Source organism: Amblyomma mixtum, chromosome 2 (assembly GCF_055824585.1).
Source record: "Amblyomma mixtum isolate Tamu chromosome 2, ASM5582458v1, whole genome shotgun sequence".
In the NCBI taxonomy this organism is placed as follows: domain Eukaryota; kingdom Metazoa; phylum Arthropoda; class Arachnida; order Ixodida; family Ixodidae; genus Amblyomma; species Amblyomma mixtum.
This window is the reverse complement of record NC_143013.1, coordinates 121,372,814-121,394,089: the sequence shown is the minus strand read 5'-3', so window position 1 is coordinate 121,394,089 and position 21,276 is coordinate 121,372,814. Positions and strand designations below refer to the sequence as shown.

At 46.4% G+C, this 21,276-nt stretch overlaps 1 protein-coding gene across 4 annotated transcripts in view; it reads left to right on the top strand.

Moving 5' to 3' along the window:
• Positions 1 to 20,035, top strand: part of Lmpt (four and a half LIM domains protein limpet) — a 277,389-nt gene extending 257,354 nt beyond the window's left edge. For all 4 annotated transcript variants that reach the window (XM_089572504.1, XM_089572506.1, XM_089572507.1 and 1 more), the window contains 5 exons: positions 7,397 to 7,597; positions 11,209 to 11,383; positions 15,633 to 15,802; positions 17,333 to 17,519; positions 18,962 to 20,035. In XM_089572504.1, coding sequence (XP_089428630.1) covers positions 7,397 to 7,597; positions 11,209 to 11,383; positions 15,633 to 15,802; positions 17,333 to 17,519; positions 18,962 to 19,119 — 891 coding nt within the window. In that variant the 3' untranslated portion in view covers positions 19,120 to 20,035. The remainder of the gene's footprint in view (positions 1 to 7,396; positions 7,598 to 11,208; positions 11,384 to 15,632; positions 15,803 to 17,332; positions 17,520 to 18,961) is intronic.
• Positions 20,036 to 21,276: the final 1,241 nt, after the last annotated feature.

Sequence of the window (21,276 nt, the reverse complement as noted above, 5' to 3'; positions counted from 1 at the left end):
TAAGTATGTTTACTCCGCGATGTCGGGCGCTTAACACGGACGCCAGCGAACGCCTGCCATTCGTGAGGTCAAGCTAGACTAAAGAAACGTTTACATGAATGCGACAGAATGCGTCTTCAGTCGATTTTGGAGAGGAAAAGCAGGTTTAGGGAAGTAAAGGTGCGACTCGTCCTTTACTCTCTTCCTCGACCTTTTTGCACTTTCCCTCAAGAAGTGGACTGGAGTCGACTTCTGTCGCATTCATGTAAGAAAAAGAAAATTAATTGGGGACTCCTCACATAGAGGCCCGTCGTGCATACACAACCCAGCTTGAATTATTTATGTTAAAACTCTAGATACACGATTCGAAGTTGCTGCGTAGGAATTGACAGAGGCGACATATTTGCGGTGTAACCTACGTGCGTTTGACGCTGTTTTGCAGCTGCGATGTGATCTGGAGTTGACCGTCTTGCCCTTTTTAATGCGTGACTGGAAAGTCGAGGCAAAATGAGATGCTACCGAGAAAGAGGGCATCGAGCCAATTTACACTGCACCATTTCTATCTAGGCGCGGCCGAGGGCTGCTGGGGTGGTTTATATTCGGCCACCGAGCGCTATTAGTTCTTTTTTGTTTCTTTTTGTATTTGCATTTCATCACCCGCTGATTGAGATGCGTCCCAATAGGACGTAGTTTTCGGGTTCGATTCCGATTGCGCTTGAACAAAAACACCGATTTTAGAAATCTTGACCGTCCGTTTCTCTGCCGTGCGTGTGGCACCACCAGTTTTCAGGAAAAATCGGTATCGGCATCCTTTAAGGCGGTCTCATATGGCGGCCCTTTGATTCTTTCGTCTGGAAAGGGGCATTCCTCCTTGAAAGGAATATCGTCCGTTGCTTCCAAGACGCAAAAATTTAGTAAGCAATTGCTTTTTACGCTCCTGTAGCTAGCTCAATAGCAAGCTTTTTTTGCTTTCTTTTTTTGCGGGTCCAGATTTTTAGGTTGGTTCGCCATGTCGGGCAGAAATAATCGCTGCGCTCCGTCAGGACTTTAGAGGCTGAGTTTGGCAGAACGGGAGGCGGTGGTGTTTCGCTTGAGCAAAGCAAACACGGGTATGCTTTGCTGCCGCTTAAACGCAACAAGTTGTCGCGTCTAATGTGTGATTGACGCTGCTGCTTAGCCGCTATGGGCGTGCGAGCGAAAACAGACAGCCCTGCTATTCCCACCTACGTGAAAGTCCAGTTTATCGTAGGTGAAAAACTTAATATCGGCAGCCGCTATTCTAGCGTTCTGCCCCCCTTGTGTGACCGTGCGCGACCGCTAAACGAGAAAAAAATGCTAAAAAAAACCCCTCTGATTGAAAGAAGTAACTATTTTCCAACAACTTTCGCCCGCCTGCTAATTTTGATTAGCAGTCCCAAGGGACGGTAGTTTCTTTTCCGCAAAGCAAGGGCATTAAAGAGCCACTGTTTGCTATAAATCAATGCTTCGGCTTCTGCTGCGCCATATAATGGAGCGATGTCGTCGTATAGAGGCTATAGAACAGTCTTGTTTTAGTCTGAGTGCGTTTCGTTGCAGACTGCTTCATATAGCGGCTACGTAGCATGCCAGAAATATAAATGCCTTGAACAACGTCGGAACGAGGTAAGATGATCTTAGACGGGCACAGAATGGCTAGAAAGTATCGTTGTGTTGTTTGGAACATGCTTCACAAGACGGAATAAGTGGAGCCACTCTCCATAGCTTCCGTATCTTTGGAAAAAAGTTATCGAAGGCTTCTCGCAACTCCACCAGCGTACGCGTGGTATACTCGTGTGCCGCTTCATATCATGTCCGACAGTCTTGGACAAAAATTTGATTATTAGAAAAGAGTTCATATTTGAAGCAGCGCAAGGACATCAGCCATTAACTGTGTCCCGTTTTAAATATGATCGGTAACCAACAAGCCCGAATCGCAACACTTGATGAAAATGTAAGTACGTACTGGGTACTGGCATAGAAATATTAAAGGTATTGATCCATTCTTCTGACATGTAGCAAAATCTTTCTTTTACAGTGTTTCCATCGCTGCCATCGAGCCGTTAAGTCTACCATAGAGGACCAATGGGGAACGGTTTTGACGATTACAAAAACATTAATAGCAAAAAAAATGGAAGCCTGCTGACAGGAGATCTGCGGATATGTTGATTGGTACACAGGAGCCCTTCACTATGGTGTCCCTCACAGCCCGAATCGCTAAATATTACAATATATGAAAAAATTGCGTTCATGAGCTCTTTCTCGTTCAAATATGCCCTCGTCTGCTGTTCAGAATGGTCAGATATATGCACGCCGGCTTCCTCGGTTTTAGCTTAAGTATGCTGGCATATCCCTATGGCGCCCGTGCGGTTCGTGAGGCTAACACGATCGACCTGAGCAAGAAGGACGGCTTCTATTACAGTGAATAACATTCGAAACTCACAGCAGAACGTCTTTTGCAACTACGTCACAGCAGGTGTCGTTATATCTTTTGGAGCGAGGCGAATGCATACACACTACAGAGCCGGTCGGCACGCGCAAAAAAAAAAAAAAAAAATACAACTTGCGGGGTCCACGAACTCTGCAAACTATTTTTGGAATAAAATGGCGCATAAAATGATTTCTAAGTTCCTCTGAAATCCTCGCTTCTAAAATATTGCAGTAACAAGAGATGAAACATGAGATTAAGGGATGGGATTAAGGACATATAAGCTAACTGTACTGGCTTTTAAGTGTAACATGTTCTGCCTTCGAACTAAAGCTTTTAAATGTGATCCCCGTGATCCTCTTAAACTAGACTCCACATAGTTGCAAAGCCTAATAGGATTATAGCTTGCTCTAGGTGAAACGAAAAACTCGGGACAGCGTGCCGACAGAGTGGGAGGAATGAGCCAAAGCCTTGCCATTTTTCTGCTGTGGGAGTGAGTTGCGTTGCCGTGCGAAAGGTGGTCTTAACGTTGTAAATCTAGCCATTTCTCCTGGTTCTCAGTTCGTCACCACATTCCTTTCCTTCCTGCTGCAGCCAAAAATTAGTGCTAACAGTCGTGATAGTCTTTAGTAAAAGCGGTTTAATAAACGAAAGAACAATTGACATAAAACAGCGACTCGGAATACAGTCGCGCCTGTTTGAAAGATGCGTTCAAGTTTTGTCGAATGACGATATTTTGCTCTGAGTCGTCATGTCAAAAAAGAAACTAACGGAGTGGGTGTTGCTATTTGGGGCCGCAGGCCTGGAAACTATGCTTGCGGACGCTCGTTTTCGCAATAACACGGCTCCGTTTTTTTTTTCTTTATGCAACGCTTACTCCGGTAGACGAGAAGTTGCCTGCATGAAGTGTGCCTGCGTAATGGTGGGGTGCGGTGCAGATTTGGCACCACTGAAGGATTGTACGGCACACACCTATTGAACGGGTACAAAATGAATTTAGTGTTCGTTTGTCGGAACGCCTTTCATTGCATTTGATTGGCTTGGTTTTTTAGCTATATAACGTGCATGAGTACATAGTTAGCACATTGTCTGTGGCTCATGTTTTCTTGCGGAAACTATTCTTCATGGTAAAGAGTAGCTATCGCATTGTATTATTGGATCATGTTACTGAATGGGAGTCGTGCGGTTCTAGGAAAATAGCCGATCACAATGCAACATTCGCGCATTACGACAATAATGAGCAGAGAAGGTGAAGTTTTTGTTGAGAGATCGTGCTTCATATTCTTAGACGTGTTTACCGAAGTGTTTTTCAAAGCTTCCCTTCTCCTTCGTGCACAGCGCTTTCCCCGCGACTATTACTGCCCTTCCCTACCGAAAGTTTCCATGAGGCGAGTCCCATAATTCCATATATTTCCATATGGATTATGTGGAGTCAATATGTAATGTATGGAGTCTGTATGAACATCATGAAAGTGCGTATGCATAACTTACGTACTCCATATGACGTTGTGCACATTTTATAGAAGTTGTATGAAAAAATGTATGGAAAGTTTATGGACTCGATACGAGAAAAGTATGGATGTCCATATATTTTTCCACACCATATATACACCATATTCCCATAATTTCATACAAGCTACTCGTATGGAGCGTTTCAGTGGGGTTTTCATTTACGTGCACGATAACATGCACAAAAATTCGTTTTCATAACCTGCCAACTGGCACTGCTATTGATGAGAGGCAATGGCGCAGTGCGGTAATGCCACATTACCTATTAATAGGGGCCGCCGTCTATGCAGACCATACGGCCGCGAATTGAGCGATGATTCAGCGGTGAAGCTACATGGCATGAAGAGTCTTCGTTTTCTGCTGCTGGGGCTACAGCGTGCGCTAAAGAAAGAAATTGCTTTCGCTAAGCTTCGCCAGCGGTCGCCAATTTATGGGAGAAATGGCGCCCTCGGTTATCGAAAACGTCAGTGGACATTACGCGATCCGGGAGGTTTTGGAGGAGGTCTGTGGCGTGGTCTATGGCTGGACGCTTCTAGAAGCAATGATCTTCATTCATCTCGGGCATTTCGGATCTCACAAGCCGTTCGTGTAATGGCTGAGGCTACGAGTGGGAGGCGAAACGGCTTCCAGGTCATTCAGGTTGGCTTTCGAGCGCATTGGATGAGCACACCTGCTGAAGCCGTCGCCTCGCGCTCGTAGTTCGCACCGCACTGCGAACAACTCTTGAGGTGAAGTATAGAAGTGTGGCCGTGGCGGAGTGACCTTGTTGCTTTTGTAGACTCTGGCGCTTTCTACCCACGTAATCAATGTTGTTCTTATCAAGACACGGCTTACAGAGCATAGAAAGCAAAAGCAATTAGCTGATGCTGAGTTCAGAGGAAGAGGTACGATCCGTGTCAAAATGCTTAAGAATGAAGGGCCAGATGATTATTAGGCTGAAGCAGCATGTCATGAAGCAGTATAGATGCATTCATGAGAAACGAGCTATGTTGTCAGCACTATGCTGAAGCCAACGCGTGCGACCTGATAATTTTTGGCAAGTAACAAGCGTTCTTGCACTGTCTACGCAAGGTCGGCAAGTAGAAACGAGAAATGAGATGTGACGTGTGTTTCGAACCTGTGGACCAATGCGTACATGGTACATTTCTTGCTGGGTTACTGGCTGACGCGCTGTTAGATACTGTCATATGTGTAATGTTTTGTTTTAGGAGGTGGTAGGATCGATCAGCTGACCTCCGAACTTCCAGAGAGTCCATAGAGATGGTGGGCTATGAAGAGACAGAGCGCTTGCCAGTTCTCACTGCAAGCTCAGCATGCTAGCGTGGCGGTTGTTGAGAATACATGCGTTCGTGCTTGGATTTTTCACACTGGGCGCAAACGGAATAATTTAGAATTGAAGGAAGTAGTTTGTCAGAAACTCGGCGAGCGACTCTTTAGTATGGTCGCGCCATCGTCTTTGCAGTGGCGCATGGCTGTGCAGAGAAAAAAAGAGTTCGGCGCCGAGACAGCGCCTTAGTGAGACGAGACCTTTACGCCTAATGAGCGACACTGCGGACGTTCCTTTGAAGATGGGCCGCTTTTTTTGAGCTAATGCTGTGAGGGGCGCTAGCGTCGCACGTGCGGCTTGGGTTAAGACCGGATGAAAGTTATTCTGTAAAGACTTGGCGAAGTTTAAATGCGGAACAGCACACAAAGCCCGGAGCTAAGCAGTGAGTTAACAGCGAATACCTTTGTGCTTTTCAAGTTGTTTGCCCAGCGCTGCCATTTCTCACGTCGTTCGGCTTTTAGTAATGAAGGCGGAGACAGCTTGGCCAAATGGAGACATCCCCCCCCCGCGAAAATCACAGCGATGTTATCCGTTTAAGCGCGTGCCATGGTAGCCGGACATTCGGGAAAGGATCCGCGTGGCCCCTTCGAGAGCTCGGACCCCGCGGTGCCAATTTTTCTTCTGATGAGGTACTCGTTCCCGTCCCAGGGGATTGGCGGCACGTGCGCCGTAATCTAATCGACCGAGTAGGGAGCGCGGCCACCACAAAGTTCCACTGCCTTGTCCGCTGTTATCGGGATCTTTCTTGCCTCCGCGTGTCCAGAACCGTGGATTGTGCCTTTTTTTTATGAGGTTTTCGTCCTTGTTGTCTTTTCTGCTACTCAGTCGCGAATACTCTTTTGACACTAGGGGTTTCTACATCGTGTAGCGTTTTATTTTGCAATGTGCTCGCTGAGTACGTGTTTTGGTTTACTTTGTTCGCAGCAACTGCGTGCACATCACTGTTAAGGTGCCTTATTTGCGGAGATTCCGGTGGTACAACGGGTATCGACATGGGTCTTTATGCGCTGTCCGACTTTCGTATTTCCGTGGTGGCCGGGTGTATGACGGCAGGAGTACGTGGCCGAATTTTCGTTCAGCCTTATTCGCAGGGTGATTGTGTTCGTGGTGTCGCTAATACAGAGGCGACCGCAAACGTGGTACCTGCAGAGCATCCTTTACGTAGCGCGAACTCCACTGCAGTTAAGGTGGTGTGTTTTCTGCGGCAGGCGTTTCCATACGTTTATGTTTTGGCTGGCGTTTATGGCTGATGATTCAAGGATACATTTTGGGGAATGACTGAGGGGAAACATTTCCGAATGTAGTTAGTGTGTAGATTTCAGGTGGAGCGGTCACTCGGCTAATCCTGGTTGCGCTTTCGACTCCAGCTGGCGCCTTCACGTAATGTTTTTCTTTTTCCTTTGGTGAATCGTTCTGAGGGTAGGGTTTCCTGATGCGATCGGTTGAGTAGCCATCGCAAAGCTAGCCGCGTCGACGGATTTCGCCTGTAAGCCGACTGCCCTTTAGTGTGAACGCACCGTAACGCTGTTTGTTTCGCCCTGCTATCTTGCAGTAAGAATTGCGTCGGGAAAAGGGGAAAGTGTATAAACCACCGGCTGCGCGAGAAAGCCTTTTTTTTTAAAGGTTACTGGACACTGAGCAGCTGGCAGCCATTTAGCTGGCGATTATTAGATTTACGAGCCGTTAGGATATCGGTCTACCGCGTGATCATAATCGTCTTCTCTCGTTACTTGCGACCGTGTCTTCCCATCCGCCCCGCTCTCCAACACACATACACAAAAAGCGCAGCTTGCTGGGCCATGAACCATCCCATGCAGCGCAGGTAGTCGATCCAGTATTGGAAATGCAGGGTGTTACTCCGGTCCTTTGTAGGACGGGGCTTTGCCAATACACTTGCAATATTGGGTCGAATAGCTGTGCTGGTAGGGATGAACCATGGACCACCAACTAGTGGGGACATGAACACAAGAATAGGGGAACACAAGGACGGTGCTCTGTGGCTGAACATGTCGTTAAACAAGAGGTGTCAGTGCTGTGTGTAGTGAAGTCGTCTGTCTAAGCGCTGCTCTGGACCTATCCGAAAGCTGACCAACTTGTTCCCATAAGTAAATACCTTTTTGTTTCCCTTCCACCCGCAGCTCGTGTTCTCGGGCGAGTACACCAAGGCCATGAACAAGGACTGGCACTCGAGCCACTTCTGCTGCTGGCAGTGCGACGACTCGCTGACCGGCCAGCGGTACGTGCTGCGCGACGAGCACCCCTACTGCGTGCGCTGCTACGAGCAGGTGTTCGCCAACTCCTGCGAGGAGTGCTCCAAGGCCATCGGCATCGACTCCAAGGTACGCGCGCCGCCTGGAGCTTTGCTGTCCGCTCTGGCCTGGAGAAACCACGATTGTAAATAATGTGGAACATTTCGCGTATGGCTCGTAAGGAAGCCATGTGTAGTGTACGGAGTCAATACGGGCAACGCATATGGGGATATCCTTGAAGAAGTGTAGCTTGTTTGTACAGTTGGCGCATGGTAAGTGGAAAAAAGTGGAAGTGCTGACGCAGAAGCAGCCTGGTCTGAAGGAGGCTGGACATGTAGAAAGATGCGTCAGCACCGAACATGTCATGAATATTTCATGCCCATCGGTGCTGCCTCAGCACCATCGCTTACCTCTTCTGCAAAGCCAGAGTTTATTCCCACTACATAAAAAACTATCTTCCGCCGCAGCACGTCATTGTTTTGTTTCGTTTCCAGCGTTGTCTTGTGTACTTATCCTGTTTGTGAACGCGCCCTTTCCGCTGGTTTTCCACTTACGGGGATATTCTAAACTCCTATACTGACTCCAATCGACATATACTTTATACGGAAATCAGGCATAAACCGTACGGAAACGGTGTGGTTGCCACACAGAAATACATGGAGAGCGTAGAGGTTTTCATTTCCGTATCATACGAACTCTGGATTCCTGTAATTACACGTGTTAAGGCGAGCGTAGCAGGAAGCGGCAGAAAGTTAGCTGGGCGGATGAGATTAAGAAGTCTGCGAGGATAGCGTGGCCGCAGCAGGCACAGGACGGGGTTAACTGGAGAGTCATGGGAGAAGCTTTTGCCCTGCAGTGGGCGTATTGAGACTGCTGCTGTTTAGCTCTTGCTGAACGTTTTGCTAGGGAAGAGCTACTAGAGAGAACTTCTGACAAAGGCCAAAGTACCGTAGGTGACAAGCCTCACCGTCGATCGGTTTTTCTGGTTGGTAGTTTAAAACTTGATGCGCCGTTTGTGGATGCTGCTGCTTTCGGCGGGAAAATCGTCGGCGCCTGAAAGGAATGTAGCGCCCATTGAATTATTATCTCCAGAAACACAAGCACTGTAGGTAGCGCAAGAAACAAAAAAAAAAAGTAGAATTAACAGTGTTTTTCGCTGCAAGCCGCCTGTCCAGCGAGAGGTTAACAAGATGTACGCATTGATTTCACATCCTCATGGCGGCACACTGAGTAGGTTACGCCAGTTTGTAAAAAAAAAAAAAATGTTCGGAAGAGGCAACTGGTGTGGTTGGACAGCTTTTTTAAAAACTATTTTCAGCTTGCATGTCCTAGTTTACCCTGAAAAGCCTTCATTAAAAGCAGCGATGGATTAAAATGCATTCCGCAGGCCTTTAAAGGACAAGTTATAACACGATTGCTTTGGAGCTGTGAGCTGGTTCTCACTTCGGCTTTTGCCGTGATCTCTGTTTGATAAGCTGTGCAAGGAAATTTTGAAAAGTTTGCTAGTGAGGCTAAAAATGTTCCATTACATTTTAAAAATATATATCGTAGCACTCTCGCTTTTTCTAAAGCCCTCATGATGGCTAGAGTCGAAATCTTATCGATTTTGGACTACACACATACTGAACTTTGTGCTTTTCTAGTGCCGAAAGCTTTGAAATTCCCTTTAGTACAATGTATACTTTTTGAATCGCTAGTCTACCGTAGCTAACGGTTGACACCAGCAACGCTGAGGTAATATATCGTTGTGAGCAGGGCTAGCGAAAAATGAAAGCTTTAGTTCTTAAATTCTCATTACATAGAACTTCGCTGCCTGACAGGAAAGTGTTTTCGGCGCTTTGTTTGAAACCACAGGCGGTTGTTGTCCTCCTCGCATGCATTACTTCGCTTTTGTTTTCTTTTTTTTTTTACTTTATCCGCCGCAGTCGCAAACAGCGCGCGTGACCGTGCGTAGCCTTCTGCACTCCGGGTGTTTTCGTGTTTTTTTGTCCTAGCGTAAAACAGTCGTAGGTGTAGTTTCGCGCGGCTTCGGACCGTTGTCTAACGGAAATTCCTTTTTCTTTTCTCTCTAAGACCGGAAGCTTAATAATTAGATTCAAATGATGTGATTAGAAACAAAAACAACGAAAAGAAGCGACCCGCTTGCGGTGCACAACTGCGAATAGAGCTTTTTCAAGTTCATTCTGGCAACTTGTATTTGTTTTACACTAATGTCCTCGCTCACGTCACTTGGGATTGCACTTATTAACTGCTGAATGCCTGGGAGAAGCCTGCTTCAATTTTCCAATAAACAGCAGTTGAAGTTTGCGCTTGTCCCGTCCTGCCTCTTCTCTCAGTGATCTTCCTTTTTGCGCACTTACCTTCCCTTCTTCAGATAAAAGAGGTGCAGACTGTATCAGTGATACGTCAGTCTAACTTTACGATAGTGAAAGCGTTATCTCGAAGGCACCCTACCATGATTTGCCCCTTGTTTGTTTTTATCGCCTTTTTGCGATTCATGCTTGCATACCGATTTGAACCTGTACTGAAGAAAACGAAAAAAAGTATATATATATATATATATATATATATATATATATATATATATATATACACACACATATATATGTAAGCCTGCCTCAATTTTCCAATAAACATCACTTGAAGTCTGCGCTCGTCCCGACCTTTCTCTTCTCTCAGTGCCGCCGCGGTGGCTCAGCGGCTATGGTGCTCGGCTGCTGACCCAAAAGACGCGGGTTCGATCCCGGCCGCGGCGGCTAGAATTTCTTTGGAGGAGAAATTCTAGAGGCCCGTGTACTGTGCGATGTCAGTGCACGTTAAAGAACCCCAGGTGGTCGAAATTTCCGGAGCCCTCCACTACGGCGTCTCTCATAGCCTTAGTCGCTTTGGGACGTTAAACCCCATAAACCAACCAACCATCTTCTCTCAGTGATCGTCCTTTTTGCGCACTTACCTTCCCTTTGCCTGGGAGAGATGATTTCCGGAGTCGGTGCATTTCAGAAAATGCGGGGAGCAATCGGACACAAAACTCCTGGTCGATCTGTACTCGATGTTATATTCCAAAGTGTCGTTCAGGGCAGAATAGCAAAAATAAAGGAATAGTGCGTGCATATCTGCTATAGTCGTGCCTGATTGTGCTTGAACAGAATGGGTGGTTTTGCGATGCCATAGCAGTGCCAAAAACCATTTCCAAGGCCGTTCCACTGTACTCTATACTGAGAACATGCGTATATACAGTGCCCATTAGCAAATTGTCTTCGGAGACAGGCGTTCGAAAATGGAGGTATACATTACATGAAACTGATCACTTTTTTTTAGCGTCAGTAATGTCGTCCGGAGATATGCAGTTTGTAAGTGCTCAGAGGATCACGCATTATAGTCCCTTCAGAAAGGATTAAAAAGAGTGTGATCTGTCCTCTAGCGCCCTCCTTTTTATAAAAGGGAGTGTGCTAAAGGACAGCTAACTCCCTTCTTACTTTCATATAGGCGTATTCGTGTTTAGAGTGTACCGTTAATTGCTTATAATTTATGGAACCAGACGAGCCAGTGCTTCTTGATACCAACTAGCTAGTACGCCAGTACACAACTAGCTAGTACACTGGTGTACGCCAGTGGTACATGCACCAGCAGTACACTAGTACCAGTACACCAGCCCTTTGAGGCACTCACCGAACTGTCGGCTTCCTCCGATGACCTTGCAGGACCTGTCGTACAAGGAGAAGCACTGGCACGAGGCGTGCTTCCTCTGCAGCAAGTGCCGCGTGTCGCTGGTGGACAAGCCGTTCGGCTCCAAGGCCGAGAAGGTCTACTGCGCGGCCTGCTACGACGCCGCCTTCGCCACCCGCTGCGATGGCTGCGGAGAGATCTTCCGAGCTGGTGCGTACCTGTCGGTCCTCCTTAGTACCTTTGAGTGAAAAGAATATATATATTCGAGCGAGCACTTTGTTGACCTAAAGTGCGGTGAGGCGAAAGCCTTAAGCGCGGTGTTGCTGCTTGTGTCACTGATGTGTGGTTAAGATGTTAAGTGCACAATTGTTTGGGAATCTTAAATGCTGCAGACACTAAGGGGCGTTTGGGAGGCACACGTCTGATTCGATGCCTTTTTGCAAACACTCTCGAGCGTCATAGACAAGGAGAACCACGTATGCGTTGGCAGGAATTAGCGTAGCCGGCTGCGGAACGGAAGGATGGTGGTTCGAATCCCATCGTGCACAAAGTTTTTTTTTTTCTGGACTAACTAGAAAAAGCGTGACACCTCTGCTGACAAGCTTCTGTCGACAGCGATGAGGCATTAAAGGCTTTCGCCTTGAATTTTGAGGAACGGGGGATGTGGAGGATTTCTGCGTACGTGCAGGCCTCTCTCACGCAAACTGTCGTTATGCATGTTGCGTACCTAGACACTGTACTTGGCAATGCCGATCTGGAGATGCCATTGTGTCCTCTAGCCAGAGTAGGAGTTTAATGATTATTATTTTCCTTCTGTTGCGATTCAACTCCGTCCTCTGAACAAGACACCGCGAAAGCATACTGGAGGTGTTTTTCTAGCATAGGTTCTATCATACGCGTCAATGCCTAGGTATTCAGGTGCAAGTGCATTTTGCCTTCGCCTAGAAAGGATCACGTGGTCTAGATATCAAGCGTGCGACCTCGAGCAGCTACACCAGGAGGTGGCGTAGGCCACTGAGTAAGCGTAGCGGCTGAAAAGCAGCTTTTAATTAACGGTACTATGCTTTCTGTGCTCGCCGGCGCGTTTGTTGCGGTAAAATCGTAGTGTTGTCATGGAGCTTGCATGCTTGCTACAATGCGTGTACTGTCCTGGAGGCGAAACATATCGACGGGTCAGCGTTAGCTTATAGGTCATCCATTGCAGTTTTGTGCGTGGATCACCAACGATTACCTACTGCAAGCATAATCCAAGGCAACCTTACCTGCAGCCTGCTGGAATTAAGAAGACCTTCATATAGTTACCCTTAACATGCAACTGGTCCTAGCCATGCGTTTCCGAGCCGCTGGAACGTATCACCGTTATCATGAAACGCTACCGAAGCGCCAGGTGAAAAGAACGTTTGGGTGATTATTTACAATACGCTTGAAGACCGGACATATAACCACGCCGCAGCGCGAAAAGGAGGTCTCTGTCACAACGTTACGGCAACGCCAGCGACAAAGCCGCATCCCAATATGCTTCTTTGACTCTAAGATAACAGCTCAGGCGACCCATTTTCCGCCGCTCTCTCTAGCATACAATATCTATCCCCGTCGCTTTCCTTGTGCACACAAACCCTATAGCCTACACTTCTGTCTGCGCGCTACGGGCCTAAATAAAGCCCGCTCGCGACCCGCGGTTGCTTGCCGTAAGGCTCGGTGTAGAGGGCGACTGGCCCGCCGCCGCACAATGAATCTCTGTGGGAGTCGATGACCCCTTTCGTCGAGCCTTGTTCTATGCCGCCTTATTAGGGACTCTGGGGTGCGGCCGGCCGCTTACTGTAGCCGGCGCCGCAATTGGTTGCGCAAAAAACCCTGCCGGCACCGAGACGTGCGTTGCGCGAACAAACGCGAAATGGGGAACGGAGAGGCGAGCGAGAGAGAAGGGACGTATGGAAGGGTGAAAGAAAAATAGAAAGGGCTTATCGCGACTCTGTGTCTTGCGTCGGGGTTATTAGGCAGATGACCTCCAGACAGGCGGCGCGGCGGGCAACCGTGAAGCGGTTTAGCGTCGGGCCGTTGCCATGGGAACGAGACGGGCCAAGACCATTCCCGTTTCGGGATAGAGGGGAAGGAGAGAAGAGCGGAGGCCCGCGCTTTGTTTTTTGATGGAAAACGAGGGGAATGAGGCTAGACGCCCGCCGAAGGGCGTGGCGCGCCCAGAGAGAGAGTGGGAGGGGGTAAAGAAAGAATAAGTTTGCGACTCCTTGCGGCCTGTATATAGAAGCGCCGACGCGTTGGCGTGCATCTTTATCTTAGCGCCTCGCGTTTGGGGCACAGGGACCGGAGCCTGTGCTCGAAGCCTTTCGCAAGTTATAGTCGATACGAGACGTACATAAGGACCAGTAGGTGACGCGGCTTCTTTCGGCCCGAGGACGGTTTTCGCGGCTCGTCGAAAGCAACAACTCTTGTTCTGTGGACACCGTTCTCCGCTGCTCGTCGGTGGCATTTTGGAGCAGCAGGCATCGGCAGCGCATCACAAAGTGTGCTTTGCGCGGCGCACCGTTCTGGGCATCACGAGTGATCCTCCGAGTTGGTGCTTCGAGCCAGTTTTGGGGTGTGGCCTACCTGAGCGCTTCGTAGCTGACTGGGCGGCGCCTTTAATGAAGTAGCGGAGCAACGACCCCAAGAGTGTCTGAGCGATCGAAGCGCGACGCTAGTGGAAGCCAGACGACCGTCTCTTTTCTCATCAAGCGCTGTCCCCATGGGGCGCGAAGCGGACGACCCTCCAGAGACGTCTCGCCCGAACGGTCAGAGTCATTCGTCGGCGAAGAGTCGGCAGATATGAGATTCGCGCCAGGCGATGCTATTTTGCATGCATCTCTCCATTCTTAATCTGAACGAAGACGTTGCAGGATGTAGCGGAAATAAGACAGAACTTGAGAAAGAGCAACTGGCCACATATGGCGCTCGTGTTAGAAACGCCTCGCTGGGCATAACGAGAGCTCTTTCGGCACCAGGCCGTGTCTCATATCTGGGTACCGGCTATAAAATTTCGTAACGCAGGGATCAGTGAATGAATCTCGGCAGCCGTCTGTCAGTAACAGCCTGCAGCGTGAGACAGCGAGCCTCCCAGGAATGAGCAGCTATTCTCGATCTCACTTTTCAACGCCGTTTTTCGTCTCCTTGATCGAATTCAGAGTGGGCGAAGAACTAGATTCGAGTAAGGGTATTAGCATAGCTTCTATAGGCGACCCATGTATCGAAACCGAAAGCGCCTAATATTTCAGTGATGGCACCTTTACCGCGCCGTTTGAACAAATGTTTCACGAGAATACTCTTATTTTTACCTCTTTAATATTCCAGAGGCTTTAGGAAAATTCAGTATTTCCATGAAAGTGGTTGTGCAACCGGCCCTAGCACGTAAGCACCTCGTATCGCAGGCTCTTATTAACGCTCTTATTGTTGGAAGCGACACACTTGCTGCAAGAATTGCCGTCCGGTTTTTATTTTGCTGCTGCATTATATGTACGGCTATGCTCAGTCTTGTAACACCGTAGCGTGTTTAATACTGTTGACTTCGACGTTGCTTCGTTCTGTTCGAATACCTTTTCCTGCGAAAGGCATATTTAGACAGAAATGTTAAAACACATGCTTTTTCTTTAAAAGGACATTTGGCTGAACAGTGGCGTCCATCTGAACAAAAACTGTGCTCGGGCAAACATGGCTTAGGCGGCGTTGCCACCGTGCATTTCGTGGTTGTATTTTCTGAGTACGGTGCATTGCACTGAATGTATGAATCACGATAGAAAGTTTGTAAAGTTTGCGCAGAGGGAAGTTGTGGCTGCTTTCTGTAGAGACCGGCTAAGTTACAAGCGGTCGTGGACTCGGCGCCCGCTGCCTCTTGGTCACTCTCTGGTTTCCTTAAATGAGTACAAGTGTCCCGCGGCTTAAGTCTCATCTTTGTACTCTACATTCCCTTTTAAGCTCGTGCTCTTTGATGTTGAAAACTGATTAATTCGTTGCATGAATATATAATAGCACGGCTTTACTGATCATATAACCAATGGTCAGCGTACGCCGCGGAAGCGTAGAGCGCGCATGGCAGGGTCACGTCAATGACTTTAATGGTTGTGGTTCCAGAAAGACTGATCAGGAGCACTGTGTGAGGTGCATTTATGTTGGCCAGTGACACAGCCAACTGCTGACCCGCCTAGCTTCAGGGACAGATGCATACTTTTTTGAAGCGTTCTCTTCTACCAGGATAGGGTAGAGGTATTTACCGTTGACACAGCTTTCAGTATTTTGCCGCCTTATCCTTGCAATTTAGGACTGTTGCATTGCGTATTCCATGGTATCCGTTGTTGTTGTCAGAGTACCAGTACCGCACTACATTTTCCTGCTTTAGCAGATAAGCACACGATCAGCTTTTTCGAGCTTTGTTTTAGACTTTTTAGATGTTTTCTCTCTTCCCCGACAGGCACCAAGAAGATGGAGTACAAGGGCCACCAGTGGCACGAGAAGTGCTTCTGCTGCTGCGTGTGCAGCAACCCGATCGGCACCCGGAGCTTCATTCCGCGGGACAACGACATCTACTGCACCGGCTGCTACGAGGACAAGTTTGCCACCAGGTGCATCAAGTGCAACCAGGTACGTCTTAGGGTTTACTTCGGTGTCCGAGAGCGAGGGCAGAGACAACTCTAGGAGTTGCGTGAGAGATGGTTTAGGTTTGGTTTATTGATGTCTAACGTCCCAAAGCAACTTAAGCTATGAGCGACGCCGTAGTGGAGGGCTCCGGAAATTTCGACCACCTGGGGTTCTTTAACGCGCACTGACATCGCACACTACACCGGCCTCTAGAATTTCGCCTCCATCGAAATTCGGCCGCCGCGGCTGGGGTGGAACCCGCGTCTTTCGGTTCAGCAGCCGAGCGCCGTAACCACTGGGCCACCGTGGCGGGGCGAGTGAAAGGGAGCGAAAAGAACAGGTTACGGGGAGGAGGATACTGAATGGAAGACGCTGGACGTTCTCTACGTAATGTCTGTGCGAGAGACGTGCATTCTTTTTTTTTTTGCACTGGAACCTAGCGGGGAATGTATATAATTGGCCAAAGGGCCTTTCATAACGACATATGCGTTGGATATTCAGTAGGAATTCTGTCTTGCGTTTGCACAGTTTGCCTAGGACATAACTCTACGAAGCTAATTTTTATGTTCGGGAATAATAACAAATCCTCAGATATCAGAGATTTGTTAGACTGAGAAGGTGTAAGGCGTCAAGATGTTTAACATCTTTTATTTGTTCAAAGCTCTTGAAATTCTGATTGCAGGCTTCAAGAACAAATATTGTGGTTCAGAGGTTTGGCAGTGTGTGTATTGTTCCCAGCTTGCGTTGTTGTTTCCTTCAGCTTACACTACAGTGATGTTGCATTCAGTATTAACAGTCCGCACTTTTTTGCGTTATCGTTCAAATTCTTTGGCTGATTTTGACGTCTGTGACAGGGAGCAGTTGGGGACGAGTTCATATTGGCAAAAAAAATAAGCACCTGCAAACTAAACAAAAACAAAGTTTCAAACTGACCAGTTGTATGTTGAAGTGGTTAGTACGTTAGTTTTTATTTAGAAATTTGGAAAGAGCTGCAGAGCTTGCCAATAGTATGCACCAGCACCTTGGAATACAACTCATACGGCGCTATTCTTACAGTTATCACGTCCGGAAAAACTGGAAAATTACATTTCGCTGTTCTTAGCGCGCCTGCCCTGCTGAAAAAAAGTTCTATGATGCAATAACCTCATAGATCATTCATCATAGAATATCATACAATCTGTATGACATATCATACAATCTGTATGATATATCATACAATTCGTATGATATATCATACAGATTGTATGATATGTCATACAGATTGCATGATATTCTATGATTAATGATCTATGAGGTTATTGCATCATAAAACTTTTTTTCAGCAGGGTGATGCCACTTTGTTCTTTGTATTACGTAGATTTGTCGTTTTTGTAGCTACTTTTATTATTTTTGTTGTTCAGAAGGCAGCACTCGTAGAGCTCATTCCGTCCTCACGTGACCACTGATTCATTTTTATGTCACAGTCCTTAACTTTTGTGATAGTAACCCGAGTCACGACTACGACCGTCTCTTGTCTTCCCGTTCCTTGCGCAGATCATCACTAGCGGCGGCGTGACGTACCGCAACGAGCCATGGCACCGGGAGTGCTTCACTTGCACCAACTGCAGCGCTTCATTAGCCGGCCAGCGATTCACATCACGTGATGAGAAGCCGTACTGCGCCGAGTGCTTCGGCGAACTGTTCGCGAAGAGATGCACTGCCTGCTCCAAGCCTATCACTGGTGAGCAGCTGATAGCGTCCGTTTTCTAAGCCTAACGACTGGTGAGCAGCTGATAGCGTCCGTTTTCTAAGCCTAACGATTTGCTTTTTGTTTGGTAGCTTCTCTCCATGCAGAGAAAAAGATATTCGGGACTGTTTTCATGTTGAGAAGCGTAGATTCTATTTGTTAAACGTTATACTCTCGTTTTATGCCTTTGCACATTATTCTCTTAGTTTACGTTTCTTAGTTCTCTTAGTTTAGTTTCTTAGTTTACGCATTGAGTATGGTGCTAGTTTCAGCCATGCGCCAGCTGCTGCAAATAGTAGTAATGGTGTTTGCCATGGATATTGGCCACTGTACTGCGGTCATTCATGTTTTTCATTTCGCTGAAGGTGTTGAAACTGGATAATATCTTGCGCATCGTACATTGCTATGCAAGAAATTGGAGATATTTGCGCAAATGCGAAAATTTTGTTTTGTTTGTATATAACTGGAAATGTATATAACAAATTCATCTACGGAAAGTGGCCATGATGTTAACTACACTATTTTCTCACGTATTTCTGACTGGAGTGATATTCATGATTGTATAGGGGCAACCGCTTAACATTTTCACATTATTAGTGTTAAACTGTGAGTTTGTAGAAAATCTTAGCTAGCCTTAGCTCAAATATACCTTGAGGGAAGGTGGGAGGGTGGGGGTCTAACTTGTCAAACAGCTGAGTGGGCTGCAGAATATACAGGATTACTCTCTTAATTTGTAGGCAGAAAAGGTACAAATATTGCTGTATAATCCGAGGTTGCTTAGCAGTCCATTCGGATTAGAAACATTGGTTACCGAACAAACTTTCTTCACACTCATCTCTTCTCAGTCTTGTGGCAGATATTGAGATAGCACTTACTACGATGAAAAAAAATCAGTGTAGTCGTATATGCATGCCACAATTATGCTCCTCAATGTATTTGTTTGTGCGCCCACTACACCGGCACTTCAATCAAGCACAAAATATATTGGGCTTCTGGATTTTATCATATTTCACTTCTGTCAGCATTGAGCAACAGCTATATAAAGGTTTCAGTAATTTGATTTCTCTTGGTAAAAATGTTATTGCGTCATGTTTCACATGTGCTAGTCGCGATGTTCATTGTAAAAAAATAATGTAGTTGTACTTGTAGTCTTCGTGCAGCTGAAGAGCACCTTGCATTGTGTTTTTTAAAGTTACATGGTGCATCAAGCGGGAGGGCCAGTGGAATGGTAACTGTGTCACACTATGAGCCTACCCAGCTCCAGTACTATGCTGTAGGTCAGACACACGGTTTATCACATTTTCCTCATATTCTGGATATTTCAGGCATTGTTTCATCTCTAAGAATAACTAGTTTTTCTCTACGGATGTTAATGCAGACTTAACAATTTTTGACCTATCACATTTCCTTGACAATGGTGACTCGTGTCCATGCAGGAATTGGCGGAACGCGCTTCATCTCTTTCGAGGATCGCAACTGGCACAACGACTGCTTCATCTGTGCCATGTGCACCAACTCCCTGGTGGGCAAGGGATTCATCACTGATGGACCTGACATCCTGTGCCCGGAATGCGCCAGGCAGAAGCTTATGTAACTGGGCACTGCAATGCGCACAATAATTACAAAAAAAGAAACTCACAGAACACGCTGATGACACTATGCCTTTCAAGCACTGGCTGCGACATAAACGGCAGCGCGAGGTTCGCCCCGAATGAGCACGAAAATGCAGCCTTGAGCCTTGAGTAGCTTGTTTCGCAGCAAATTTGAAGAAAATAATAAAGTGTATTATAACTACAACTTGCTGCATTTGCTTTGCACAGAAATGAAACAGCGAGTGATTGATTCAGTGTGTGTATCTGTACAGGATGGTACAGTCGCGAGTAGGTGTTACTTTGTAAACACAGTCGCGAGTAGGTGTTATAAATGTAAACTTTGGACCGTGCCTATGCCTTCTTTTTCTCTTTCAAAATGACAGCTCGTTTGCAGTGTGAGGGAATGACGAAGAAAAGCATTCCACACCGAGCCTCGTGTACCACTGCAAAGTTTTGGAACTGAAAAATTGCGTTTCTTTTTTTGTTACTCCTTTGTGATGAGGGACTTCCATGCACACTTTGTCAGCCCTTTCTGCATGATGCTTTGTTGATGTTTCACCCTAGAGAACTGAATTCTGTCTGTGGTGCTAAGCTTTCCAAATGTGTTCAGCGACGCTGTCAACTTTCCATCTGAGATGAGTGGGTGTGGGAGTAAATTGACCACGTTATGCAACAGTATATGATGTAGTTTCATGAGGAACAAAGTCATGAATAATAAAGTTGGCAGCATCTGCTGACACTGTTGCATACTTTAAGGGAACTTTTATTTCATTTGTATTTCTATAATGTGTGCTTCCCCAGTGATGATTTAGTTGGCTATTTAAAGCTTGCTCTTTTACCCTTGATTGATTGAATTTTCAGGCATGAAAACTCTCTCTTTTGTAACTATAGGCGACAATAAAGGCTTTCCTAAGTGAATCATTGCCCATAGCTCATATTTAAATGCAGTTATGAGGCAGCATGAAAATTTTTCCTCGGGTACCTTGCAATGCGCCCTTTTCTTCTGTCAGTCATTGAGTGATTATACCAGTTTTAATCATTAAAATTTCAGTGCACACGAAGTACACAAAACACGCCGGTTTCAAAAACATATCTGCAGTGGTCACAAATCACTCTATATAAGGCATGACATAAATCTGTGCTATGCACGGAGAGTTGTTAGTACTGCACCAGATACATTGTTGTGGGGCCTTTCAAATTGCATAAATAGCTGAAACGTGAGCCTTATACTGAGTCATTGGACAGATCTTTCAATGAGCCAAATTACACTGTGCTGGTCGCTGTGTAGTCTCATTGAAAATCTGAAGCATAGGCTCTTTATGGCAGAAAGATATGCAAACACTGAGCTGTGCTGAAAATGTATCGTACATATACAGCGAGCAGTGCACCATTACCTTGACATGTGCACAGAACTTGTTACTTTAGCTATAAAATGCATTTTGTGATGTACGAGTTCAGTACTTAGCACAGTTGTCATATTGCTTGTTGTTGCTCTTTCAGCCAACTGTTGTATATATCGAGCAGAGTTTAATATAATATTTGTCGAGGGCTAACTGTGACAAGTTTTCTGTGGACTGTGAGTCATTGAGCAACGTGTGTATCCTGCGTGTGGCTGTGTATGCTAGGAGCTTTGCGTGCCTAGGCATTGTGATGCCTTTCATTGCTAAATTTTGTGCCCGACTTTGTAGGCCTAATAACTGACTGTGATGGCTTTTTTTGCAGTGTGTGTCATGGCTCTGTCGTCAGTAATGCTGCCGTCACATGTGATGTAACGACTAACGATGTTTTATGTTTTTATTTCAATATGCACTATACGTAGTGAGTCATTTTGCATCAGAAAGTTTGCTTGAATGACCAGCGGTATATCGAAAATATCCATGTTTAGATGCCCCATCATAACCTGCCCTGATGTAGGATTTAACTTCTCAAGAGAGTTCGTGGCTATTTTTCTGCTGAATTTTCATTCACAGTGAAGATTTTAATTGTACTCTAGTTTTTTAGGCTGAAAAATTTGAAATTATACTTATAAAAAAAAACCCTGTTCATTACCCGGCAGATTGTGAAACGAGGCAAGTATTTCAGGGAGCAATGCGTACTATTTTGCTCTTTTTATCCATTTGGCTCTGTAACACCTGTGAATGTCCTAAATAGAATTATCT